The sequence below is a fragment of the Carlito syrichta genome, unplaced genomic scaffold (genome assembly GCF_000164805.1).
Source record: "Carlito syrichta isolate Samal-C Ts95f unplaced genomic scaffold, Tarsius_syrichta-2.0.1 Scaffold288106, whole genome shotgun sequence".
NCBI lineage: Eukaryota > Metazoa > Chordata > Mammalia > Primates > Tarsiidae > Carlito > Carlito syrichta.
Window position 1 is genome coordinate 74,684 of NW_007232202.1, and position 12,313 is coordinate 86,996.

The window sequence follows — 12,313 nt, forward strand, 5'->3', positions numbered from 1 at the left end:
CGGCCCGCGTCCCCCGGCTGCCGCGTCCCCGGCGGCCCGACCGGCCCTCGCCTCGTGGGAGCCCGGGGGCTGCTCGATAGCGTGGGGCGAGGCCGACGCTCGCGGGCCGGGCCTGGGGCGGCGGCCTGCGGGGCTTCCGACGTGGCGGCCCGAACCGCGGTCCGCTCCGGGCCGGGAGGCGACGGCAGGCACCGCCGCTCGGGCCGTCTCTGCCTGGCCTGTGGACGCGGTGGTTTGTGGTCTCGTTTTGTTCTGGTTTGTTTTGCTTAACCGAGAGGGGCTTCTCGCTGGGTCGCCAGGTTGGTCTGGAGCTCCTGGGCTTAAGCGGCCCTCCCGCCTCGCCGGGGCTACAGGCTGAGCCCCCGCGCCCGGCTAATTCGTTATTGTTATTGTTGTTGTTGTAGAGACGGGGTCTGGCCGGGTTCCCTGGGTTCATCTTGGACTCCTGGCCTAAAGCCGTCCTCCCGCCTTGGCCTCCCAGAGTGCCGGGACTACCGCTTGCCCAGCCCTACGAACGTTTTAACATCGGTGTGCTCATCCAGGAAGTTCCAGGCCAAGCCTGGTGGGGGGTCGCCTCCTGCTTCTGAACCCAGCCCCCCTGTGTTTCGGTGTTGATGCCGGAGCCCCCGGGCGGATCTGACACTGCTGGTAACCCCGCCTCCTGTTTTTCTGTTTAACCTAAGTTAAAGCTGCCGTCAAGGAGACCCGGCCATGGAAAGCAAACCTCTGGTGCTGTCGAAACAGAAGACCGAGGTGGTGTGCGGGGTCCCCACGCAGGTGGTGTGCACAGCCTTCAGCAGTCACATCCTGGTGGTGGTGACCCAGTTCGGGAAGATGGGGACCCTGGTCTCCCTGGAGCCTAGCAGCGTGGCCGGCGACCTCAGCAGACCGGTGCTCACCACAAAAGTGCTCCTTGGGCAGGATGAGGTAAAGTGGTCAGGAAGGGACCCCCAGGGAGGGGATGCCCACCCGTGGCTGTGATGTGTCAGTGAGAACACAGAGCATCCGGTGGGCAAGCCTAGACAGCGTTTACTGGGCCTCTGTGCATCTGCGGGGATCCTATTTGCCTTCGGCAGGGGCTCTTCCCAGCCCTCCTGCATTTGATTTTGTGTGTGGCCCCCTCCTCAGTTTGACCCTGTCCTGATACGTTATGTTAACGAGTGACTGCCCTGGCTCTGTTCTGGAAAGATCATCCGTGCGATCCCCCTGCAGCTTCTCTCGTGAGTCCTTTCAGGTTAGAGATAGCCAGGAGAGCTGGAAGGCAGAAGGCACGTAGATCAATGTGGTGGTCCCTCTTCAGCAGTCTGTGACGGAATGTTCTGAGTGCTTATTAGACTCTGAGTCGCCGTCGCATTGACCCCACGTGGGGTGATGAGATGGTAGTGGGGGCAGCAGTCTGGGTTCCTGAGGGCTGCTTGATGAAAGCATTAAGAAACGCACTAATGGCCAGGTGTGGTGCCTCAAGCCTGTAATCCCAGCACTCTGGGAGGCCGAGGTGAGGGGATTACTTGAGCCCACAGGTTCAAGACCAGCCTGGGCAACTTGATGACACCTCGTCTCTACAATAAATCCAAAAAAATTAGCCGGGCGTGGTCGCGCTTGCCTGTACTTCTGGCTACTTGGAAGAGTGAGGCAGAAGGATCACGTGAGCCCAGCTGGGGTGGCCGTGAGCGTGCCACCGCACTCCAGCTTGGGTGATGGAGTGAGACTCCAACTCAAAAACAAAAAATGAAAAAGAAAAGCTCTAGTGTTCTTGCAGTTACAGTGGTTTCCTCCCTTCCCTTCACCAGCCCCTCATCCATGTCTTTGCGAAGAACCTGGTAGCGTTTGTGTCTCAAGAAGCTGGAAACAGAGCGGTCCTGCTAGCCATGGCCATGAAGGACAAGAGTGTGGAGGGGGTAAAGGCCTTGAAGGAGGTGATCCGGGTGTGCCAGGTGTGGTGATGTGGAGTCAGCAGGACCATGGGAAAACTCGGATGCCCACTTGTGCCTCGAGGACCCTCCTTCCCTCACAGTTGGGAGGAACTTTCTCTGGCTCAAGCCCTTGAAGTCAGAACAAACATTCCTGTCTCAGGCAGACTTGCTTTTGGCTTACCAGCATCACCTGTGGATGGAGGACAGGGTGGATATGTCTGGGTGTTGTAACTGGTTCTCACTGGATCCAGATCGTGCTTCCATTTGAGAATCGAGGAAGTCAGCAGGCATAGCCTGTGCCCTCCACGTGCAGCCTTGGTCGGAGGAGAAAACTTCCTTTTTATTAAAAGTAAACGTGTGTCCCAGAAAACTTTGCCTCCTTAAAAGTACTGAGAAGCATCAGCACAGCACATGTTCACTTAACGTTCTTTTGTGGGAGGAAAACTTGCTTGGCAGAGAGATGTAGGGGAACGGGGACCACGGGCCTGAGGCGATCCCAGGTGTGGGCTTGTGCACATTGTCCTGCCCCCTCTCCTGGCCCTCTCCCTGGGCATGCTCGAGAGCTGGCACCAGCTGCTTCTACTCAGCGGACGTTGTTCCCACTGCGCACCAGTTGCTGTGCTGGGTGGGGCTGAGCGTGGAGCCCAGCCCCGGGAGCCCCGCCCCGGGAGCCCCGCCCCAGGAGCCCCTGAATCCTGAATGGTGGGGAAGGACGTTTCTGGCAAAGGAAAAGCATGTACAAAGGTCAGAAGGTGTAAGAAGCACAGCCAGGATAGGACCTTGTCGGGGATCGCTGAGGTGAGACAACAGGTGGGCAGCATGCAGCCTCCACAGCGTGGGTGCAGAAGCCTCAGGACACTCCTGAGCTCAGTGAGGAGCGATATTGGTGGGGACTGGCTTTAGGGTGGCATGTATGCTCTGGCGCGTGGTATCCCGGGTCCACCGGGGTGCTACCTATGCCTCCCTCAGCCACAGCAAAGGAAACAGAGAGTTGAGAGTCAGAAAGATGCCAGAAGGTCAAGTCTTGGTACCGTTTCACTCTTTTCCAGTCTCATGAGAAAACAGGTAGCTGGAGCGTTAAGTCGAGTGACAGGTTTTGTTTTGTTTTGTTTAAGAGTCAGGGTCTCTGAAGCCCAGACTGGAGTGCAGGGGTATGATCACAGCTCACTGCAGCCTTGGCCTCCAGGGCTCAGGTGATCCTCCCACTTCAGCCTCCCAAGTAGCTGGGACTACAGGGACCATGCCTGGCTAATGGTTTTTGGTTTTTGTCTTTTTGTAGAGTTGGGGTCTCACTATGTTGCCCAGGCTAGTCTTGAACTCTTGGGCTCAAGAGATCCTCCTACTTTGGCCTCCCTATGTGTGTGAGCCACCATTCCTAGCCTGAGTCAAGTGACCAGGGTCTCGAAGCAGAAACCAGGTAGGATTCCAGGATGGAGTGAGCTCCAGCATCCCTTTTGGGAGTCGAGAATTTGCTTACTTAGGTACATGCACAGAAGCGCCTCAAGGGCATCCCTGTGTCCATATAGTTAGAGGGGATGCTTTTTGTCTCTTAATCTTAGAAGCCCTCTTCTAAGACAGGTGGCAGGAAGGACTATTTCAAACCACCGATCCATTTGAAAAGAGGGTGTTTGCTGAAGACAGGACTGAAGAAAACTGTCTTCAAAAGCTCGTTCTTCAGTAAGTTGAGTGCCTGCTGTATGCCCAGCACCAGAGTACCCACCACGCGGGTCACCTTCAGCCATAGCCTTTGCCTTTGCATATCTTGTGTCCTCCAAGGGACCATCGGGCCAGCTGTCATCACAGACTGAAAATGCCCAAGGCAACCTCAGCACCAGGAGAGGCCAGCTGCCGGGGCTCCTGTGGGATCGGCGTGCCACGGGGACACGAGGGCGCTTGGAGGCAAGCCCAGCCCTGCAGACAAGACTCTGGCCAGCTTTGGCTCAAGGACTCCCAGATAGGGTTGCCCCCGTTCCCAGACCAGGGCTTCCACCTGCCTCCTCCTGCCTTGCAGCCTGGCACCTGTAACCTCCCCGGCTCCTCCTTGCACCCCTCCCACGGTAGCTCCCCTCACGGGGTCCAATATCAGATCCCACTGGATCAGCCTCTTAGAGGACCAAGCCCACAGGCCACAGAGGGATCAGTGGAAGAAGGGGAAAGGCTGTCCACGCACAGTGAAGCCCTTGCAGGTGGCTCACGTGTCAGGTCAGATGCAGGGAGTCTGTCACTGCCATAGTGAGAGGTCCTGTGGGATTCACAGACTTGATCTAGAAGCCAGGGTGTGGCATCAGCAGATGAATATCTCAGAACCAGCACTCAGGCAGGAGTCTCTTCCTTAAGTATTAGCCTGTAATTATTCACACTTGCCATCTAAAAATCAGATGTTTTGCCAGGCACAGTCGCCCACGCCTGTAATTCCAGCACTTTGTTACACTCAAATTACTTTGAGCCCAAGAGTTGGGACCAGCCTGGGCAACATAGTGAGACTCTGTCAAAACCAAAAAAACCCCAACAAAATCCCAAATATATATTATGTATTTAATGATCCCATATATTATTTATATAGATAGATATGGATATCTCAAATGTTTTTGTGTGAGGAGCTGTGGCCTCACTCTAAATTTAACCAATGGGAAAAAAGTGTAGATGGGGCTTAAATTAGAGTCCAAATTCAGGTCCATCTGTTTTCTGATTTGGTCCCTAAACAGGTAATGATAGAATTAGCTCACAGCCTAGCACCGGGGCCAGGCTGTGGGATCGCCCTTCGCACAAGTGGAGACTGTTTAATCCTCAGCACAGCCCAGTGAGGTACGTCTGACCATCTGTATTTTCCAGCCAAGGAAACAGGCGCAAAGAGGCCACACAGCTGCTCCTGAGTGTCCAAGCTGGGATTGGCACCCCCATGCCTCGGTCACCAGCTCCTCTGTGATCTGCATGGGTTTCCCTTCTGCACTGCAGCTCTGCGTCAAGGAAACCATCCTCACAGGGCCAAGGTCAGTTTGCCCTGAGGTTCTGGCTGGCCTGACGCAGTCTGCTCTAGGACCTCTTGAGGGCCAGGCCACCTGATGTCCTTGTGACCACCTTAATGGGCAGATAGAAGTGGCAGCCAACCGGGCTCGGTGGCTCAGCCTGTAATCCCGCACCTTTGGGAAGCTGAGGTGAGTGGATTGCCTGAGCCCGTGGGTTCGAGACCCGCCTGGGCAACTTGGCGAGACCTCATCTCTACAATAAAGCAAAAATGAGCCGGGCGTGGTAGCACGTGCCTGTAGTTCCAGCTACTTGGAAGGCTGAGGCGGAAGGATCACTGGAGCCCAGCAGGTCGAGGCTGCAGTGGTCAGGAGCGGCCACTGCACTCCAGTCTGGGTGACCAAGTGAGCTCCAACTCAAAAAAAAAAAGAAGTGGCAGCCCAAATGTACACACAGCTTAGCCCCTGTGACTTACAGGGTCCCGTGGCCTAGCCCAAAGGGAGTGCTGAAGCTCAGTGAAACTGAGCTCCCTGGTGACCTGAAGTAGCTTATTACAGCTGCCCAGAGATGTCAGGCTGCAACTGAGCACTTCTGCCATCTCCACCAGCACCTTTGGGCTGCTCTGCCTGCCAAATCAGGTAGACCCACATGAAAGGCCCTTGGCTTGCTGGGCACTCCACCCCCAGCCACTGAGCTCAGGTGGGCCGGGCTCCCTCAGAGAGATAGGACTGATTGCTGTGTGCACACTACTCCTGAAAGTGGAACGGCACTCACCCAGCAACCACACAGTCATTGCAACCTCCCATGATGTGTGGCCCAGTGTCAATGCTGAACGAGGGGCTGGTGCCCAGCCCCTGCAGCAGATACAGCCGACAAGGTTCCCTCTCCAAGGCAATGCCCTCACACCAGTACAGCATGGCATCCTGCACTTTTTCTGCTGAGTGGCAGGTGGGCCTCCCAGAGTGTCCCCCCTCCCTTGAGTGCACATGGGGCCCTGTTCTGGAGCAGAGCCCGGGGCACGGGGGCACTGCCATTCAAAGCAGCTTCCCCAGGGGATAAACAGAGCCTGGACTCCCCGACCCAGTTACAGCAAATGATTGCGGAGAGCATGGCACACGGGCACCCGCGGGGAGCACTGTTGGCCGCACTGTTGTCTTGAGCGCCTGGAAGTGACACGAAATCAGGATGGGGGTCCGTAGGAAGGAGGTCTCTGAGAGACCGGCGACGTGGGAAGTGGCTACAGAGGGCCCCATGGCTTGGCTTTCAGTTTGGCATCGCTTCGCCTGGGGAGAAGGGCCACGTTTGGCGCAAGGGCTCATGAGCTCCAGAGAGATCGGGGCGTGAGGGCCTGGGCAAGTTGCAGACGTGTCAGGAATAAGGCCAAGTCTGGGACGTCCGTGAGGATTGTGCTTTCGGGGCTCCACTGCCCAGGTGGCACAGGCACAGCCAGGCATGGGACCGTGTCAAGTGTGAGGATAGCGCTAGGCAGGCTTGTGCAGCTTGGCTTATGGCGTGTGAGCATCTCAGGAGTCCCCCACGGTGGGCTGTTTGGAGCCATGAGCCTCTCACCCATGAAGGTGTGTAAGGACAACCCCGAAAAGAGCGAGAGCAGCTGCCCCTGGCTGGGCACAGGACAAGGAAGAAGGAGAGAGACAGAGAAGAGGAGGAAAGACAAGTCTCTGAGAAAAGAAACGCAGCAATGCCCGCCCTCAGCAGAATTTCACAGACTCCACAGTCAGGGCTCAGACACGCACCTGCTCTGCCTGTGCATCTCCAACCCTGCAACCACCCAGAAGGAAAAGGGCCATTGAGGCCACAGCACTGATGGGAAGACTGAGCCCAGAGCTGCACAGGACTGAAGTGGGACAGGCAGGCCTTCCAGCCACAGCACCCCCACCTGCTAGTGGCCTGCACTTCCCAGCCTCAACGTCCTCCTTGTACACGAGCTCTTCCCTGTCCTCCCCTGCTGGGGAGGGAACCGCGGTTCCTGGCCCACAGGGGCCCTCGGCAGGCGTCTCATGTTCTGCTCGTCCACTTATTGGGTGAGTCGGCCGGGTCCAAGCTCAGGCTCCAGACACAGGCTCTGAGGATGAAGGCCCCAGAGAAGAGCAAGGGGGCGTGGCCAAGGGAAGGCTGGAGGGGTCGGTGCCAGCCCTGTGAGGTGTGTGTGGTGGCACATCCAGACCCACCCGGAAGGTGGACACTCTGCAGCCCCAGCTCTGCCGGGGACATGCTGGTCCTAGAAGCTGGGCGAGTGGGGGAGGCAGGCATCGCAGTGTGCCGGGCGGGCGGGGCGGGGCCGGGCGGGGCTGGCAGGAGTTTTCTGGGTCTGGGGAGAGGCCAGGGCTTCTCAGGAGCCGTCGCGTCACAGGGACCCAGGCTGCCCGGTGCTGTGAGGAGGGGGCAGCGCCACAGGGGCTGTGCCGCAGGCTGCCCCTTTCAGGCCCGGAGGCCCGTAGCCCCGCCGACCCAGCGGACCCAGGGTGCCTCGGAGGTGAGCCGTGTGGTGCGTGCGTGCACGCGTGTAGGGGGCCCACGCCCAGGAGGGGAATCGTGTGCAGGCTGGGGCCCCATGCCCTCCAGTGGGGCGGGGGTTCCTGGGGGGAAAAGCCACTCCTTGGAATTCTGAGGACAGCCCTGCCCCGTCCCATCTCCCAGGGGCCGGGCCCCTGCCAGACCCCACAGGGCCGCCTGGCAACCAGACAGGGTCAGCTCCTGCCCCCACTCCAGGTGGAGGTGTCTCCCTCGGGTGCACGCCCAGAGCTGGCAGCTTCCTCTGGGGCAGGTACAGGCAGGCCTGGAGGAGGACGCAGGTGCGGGCCGGGAGGCCCAGGCCAGCCCTGCAGGTCAGGATGGGAAGAGAGCGCCTCTTGGACGGCCCACCTGGGGCCAGGCTGACGGGCCCAGGCAGAGCAGGGGCAGCCTGAGGGTCTTCAAGGCTGAGGGAAGGGCCACCCGTTCGGTAGCACCCGGCCACTGGATCACCAGGCTGATGGGGACAGTGGAGCCGCAAGTCCCGGGCCCAGCCAGGCAGGCGGCTCTCCCGTGCGGGGCCTGCATCTCCAAGGAGAGCGGCTGGCGGGCCAACCTGAGCCCCTGCTTGGACCACCCTGACCTGCCGCACAGCCCGTGCCTGGGGATCCGATTGCCGGGGAGACTGAGGCCCAAGGCTGCAGACACCACTGCGTGCGGCCCAGGCCTGCTCCCACGCTGGGGCTGCGCCCGTCCAGGTGAGGGGGCTTCGGTGCTGCCTGCCCCGTGGGGCGCGGGAGTGCAGGTGGGAACTGGAGTCCCAGGAGGCCCCGAGGGAGTAAGAAGGAGCTCCAGGGTGGTGGGGTCTGCACCGGGCTTCTCATCCAGGCCCTCCAGGCTCGAGCGGAAGACCCCCAGCCCTGACGCTGCTCCCTCTCCTGCCTGCATGTGTGGTTCCACGGGGCCCTGCCCTGGGCACCCCCATGCCCACACCGGGGCGGGGTGCTCTCTGACTCAGGGCCACAGCTTTGGGACGTGCTTCCTGCTGCTTCATGGGGCCCCAGTAGGTGAGTCCCTCGGGGGACAGTGGGCTGCGGGAGCCAGGGTGTGAGAATGCGCCACCTGCCCGGTCACCTCTGCAGGCTCCACAGTGTGTCCCTGGGGTGATGCAGCCCGGCCTAGGGTGCTGAGTGAGCGGGCCCCAGGGAGGCTGCTCTGGGCTGCCAGAAGCCTTGAGGGATGACACAGGCGCTAGGGAAGGTGGCAGGGAGAGGGGAGACCCCGCCCCGTCTCCTCTGGAGCAGGCGCTCTGGGAGGGGCCCGGGCAGGGGTCAGCCTGGAACCAGGCAGCAACAGCAGGGGCCAGGCCAGTGCAGGGCTCTAAGGGACAGGGTGTGGGACTGGCCGGGTGGCGTCTTGGCCTCCCTTAGCTCACAGACACCTGGTCACAGTAAACAGTGGTCAGATGCCCGGCGGCCAGGATCCGGGCAGGCAGGTCTGTCCTGCGAGGGGTGTGGTTGGTACCCTGTCCCCGCCAGGGAAATCAAGCCCAACCAGTCTGTGACTGGGTGTGGGCTGCGACACAAGCCAGTGAGCAGGCTGCAGGATGGTCGCCTCTCCCCTGTTCCCTCCAGGGGCCGGGCCCTGCCGCTGCTTCCCCAGACCCTGACTAATTGGCCAGTCCACAGGCCCAGGTCTGGCACAGCAGTGCCTCCCTTGCCTGCGTGGGCTCAGGGCTGGGGACAGCGTCACATTGCCAGTCTCTTGCTGGCAACAGGCCACGCCCTGGTATGAGGTTCTGCTCCGAGGGTCCTGGGAGGCCTTGTGGGGACAGCTCTGGTCTGACCCCAGGGCAAGGCAAAGCGGGCTGCCCCAGGTCCCACGACCTTCGTGCAAACCTAGACTGAGTCACACCGCAGAGGCCCTGCCCCATCAGGCCCTCGCTGCCTGCCAAAGTGGGAAGGGGTCTGTACACCTGCAAGGGTGCCCTCCCCTCATTAGAGCCAGGTGTCCCCAGCAAGGCAGGGATGGGGCACTGAGCCAAGACCACCCTGCTCTTGGGGAGCCCAGGCCAGGCAGTGACCTGGAGTCTGCCCCCTGGCCATGAGGAGGAGTGGGGATCTATCCCAGGGCCCCGGGGGGCGTGAAGGGCTTGGTTGGGCATGACTCCGCCTCTAGACCTGGGCAGATGTCAGCAGCAGGACAGTGGGGACACCTTGGGCAGGAGGAACACAGGGGTGCCAAGGCCTAGTGTGGCTCTGCCCTGCCACTGGGCGCTAAGCGAGCCCTTACTTCTGAGGCCGGAAGTGAGGCTTGGACACGATGCGCCTGCCCTGGTGCTGCCTCTGTACGCCCATGGCAGGCTGCCCACCGGATGGGTCGGCCCCAGTGAGAATGTCCTCCTCAGGTTTGCCGTCCCATCCCCACTGTGCCCCCGCCCCGCCCCCCCCCGTCTGACAGGTCCGCATCAGTTGGTCGCCTAGAGGCAGCTGGGGCGAGAAGGGGCTCCAGCTAACTGTCCCCATATACACACACGTGCTCCCCATGGGACTTGGGGCCAGGCCCTCCTGGCGAGGGGAGACGGGACTGAGCGCTCCCTGGGACCCTTTTCCCTTTGAGATGGCAATCAGTGTGCCCAGAGTGGGCCAGGCCTGGGGGACTAGGAAGCGGGGAGATGCTGTCCAGGCTCAGAGAGCCTCAGAACCCACTGGGGAGCTCTGAAGCAACCTAGAGGCACCAGCAGGGGCAGAACCAGGCCACAGCCAGAGGAACGAGGACAAGCCCGTCCCAGGGAACTCAGGTGGGAGGATCACGTGCCAGGCAGGCGGGTCACTGGTAGGCGGCCAGCGCCGCCTGTGTGCACGTGCTGTGCACCTCACCGTCTGCGTAACTGCCCCGCAGGGTGGGCATTCCTGCTTCCGTTTTCCAGGTGGGGACACCAAGGCTCAGGACACCCACTGGGGAATGGCAGAGCTGGGCCTCACAGCCGAGACTCCGAAGTGTTTGCCTTGCTGAATGACCGGGAACCTAGGACAGGGATGTAGCGGGAAGTGTGGTGGTGCCTGGATCTGCCAGATGTGGGCCAAGAGGCATGTGTGATGGGGACAGAGCCTGGCGGGGAGACAGCAGGGCTGGGAGGCATAGGAGGCCAGGTGGGGAGTGTGGCCCAGAGGATGGGCAAGTGAGCCAGCACTTAGCGACTCCTGCTCAGCTAGGTCTTGGGCTGGACCCACTTTGCGTATGGGGAAACAGGCCCAGAGAGGCAAAGGGGCCGGCCAAGGTGGTCGAGGCCATGGCAGGACAAGGGGTTGAGAGCCGAGGCTGCCTCTGGCAGTGACTCAGTCACAGAGCCAGAGAAAGAAACGTGGGTAAAAATGGCAGAAGGCCTCTCTTCGGAGCTCCGAGTTTATAAAAGTGCCTTTAAAGCCTAATGAGGGGTGCAGCCAAAGCTAGCTCTCGAGGCAAATCCATTTCCTAGAGTGTGCAAGAGGTTATGGAACTCTGTAGGCTTAGGGACCAGAGCCTGGAGGCCTTCCTAGAGGCAGTGGCTAAACTAGAACATGCCGGGATTGGACAGCTGTGAGAACAACCCAGAAGTGACCCTGGACCTGGCCTTCACTATCAGAGCAGGGACAGCCCTGGCTGGAGGGGCTTTCGAGGATTAGCGACCATGAACCAGCTCAGCCTGACACCAAGACCCTTCCCCATCCAGCTGGCGGAGCTGTGGGCCGGGGGGTCACCAGGCCTCCCTGTCATAACGTGCTGCCTTTTCTCGCAGGGGATCTGCCTCTGACGAAAGGAAGAGGCTTCGGACGTCCCTTGATCTGTGTCCAGGGCCCTAGACCTTGAGCCTTCCCAAAGCCAGAGCCCCCAGAGCCCTCCCAGAAGCCGGGCCCTGGTGGTTCCAGCCGGGGAAGCCCTGACATCTGGCCACAGCGATTCTTGCTGTGTGCTCCGTCCTTCCCTCTCAGCCTGGAGAGGCCGCATCCCCTGCTGGGTCCAAAAGCAGATAAAGCGGTGATGAGGCCTCCGTTTCCCCACCTGGAGCACGAGTGGGTTGCTGGAGATGCTTCTGGCCCCTTCCAACCCTGTGCGTGCCCGACTTCACAGGCTTCGCCCTTCAAGGTCCTTGAGAGCCGTCACCACTGAACCAGCGACGGCTCCTGTCTCGCGGTAGCCCATCGTGGCGACCCCAGCGTCCACCGCCAGAGGGCGGCGTCTGCCCGTGCGAGCTGCTGCGGGGCGCCGGCAGGCCCGAGGGCAGGGTGGGAGGGCCGGGCGGCCCCTGGACTGCCGAAGCTGGGGACCACCACCCCCACCCGCCGGGGCCGGGTGGGAGCCCACGGCCCAGAGACCGCCGCGTGGCAGGACATGCGCTCACCGTGCCCGAGCATGGACGGGGCACTGTACCAGTTCTGGAGGCCCCGCCGAGGGAGGGTGGAGGGGCTTGCAGATGTGACCGGACAGAAGTGACGCCCGAGAGGAATGTCAGTGCATCCGGTCTGAGTCCGGGAGGGGGTAGCGTTTTGGAGAGGCCCTGGGCCAGGGGATGGCACGGGAGTTGCCCGGGAAGTCCGCAAAGGCAGGGCCTGAGGGCCGGCCTGACTTCCCCAGCTCGTCCCGGGCCAGGGGGGTGGGGGCTGGGGAGAACCGGTGGGTGTCCGGGGCCCCGCCCCTCACGTGCCACTCGGGGTACTGGGTGCATAGATGTCCCCATTTCCATCTCCACACGGGGACAGTAGTTCCAGGCTGCAGCATGGCCAGGTAGTGAGAAGGACAAGAAGCATGTGGCCTGTCACAAGCACGAGCAGGCCTTTGGTGACCGCGTCCAGCGTGGCGTGAGCCCACACGTTCCCAGGACGGGGCAAGGCCCGGGGATGGGATCCCTCCCAGGAGCAGGCGATGGGCCCATTCCACAGGTCCTCTGCACCAGGGGCTGTCGGGGGGGGGGCCCCCCCCCTCCC

General features: G+C 61.1%; 1 protein-coding gene across 1 annotated transcript; it reads left to right on the forward strand.

The window, feature by feature from the left end:
- Positions 1-206: 206 nt before the first annotated feature.
- On the forward strand, positions 207-2,283 carry PSMG3 (proteasome assembly chaperone 3). Its single transcript, XM_008053363.2, has 4 exons — positions 207-299; positions 405-528; positions 684-927; positions 1,791-2,283. Exons 3-4 carry the CDS (start codon positions 712-714, stop codon positions 1,941-1,943), a joined length of 369 nt encoding a protein of 122 aa, XP_008051554.1. The 5' UTR covers positions 207-299; positions 405-528; positions 684-711; the 3' UTR covers positions 1,944-2,283.
- Positions 2,284-12,313: the final 10,030 nt, after the last annotated feature.

Excerpts from the sequence above, each read along its gene's own strand:
- PSMG3 (XM_008053363.2), top strand. The coding sequence starts at position 712 with ATGGAAAGCAAACCTCTGGTGCTGTCGAAACAGAAGACCGAGGTGGTG. Across the intron at positions 928-1,790 it reads TGCTCCTTGGGCAGGATGAG|CCCCTCATCCATGTCTTTGC; the intron begins GTAAAGTGGTCA and ends TCCCTTCACCAG.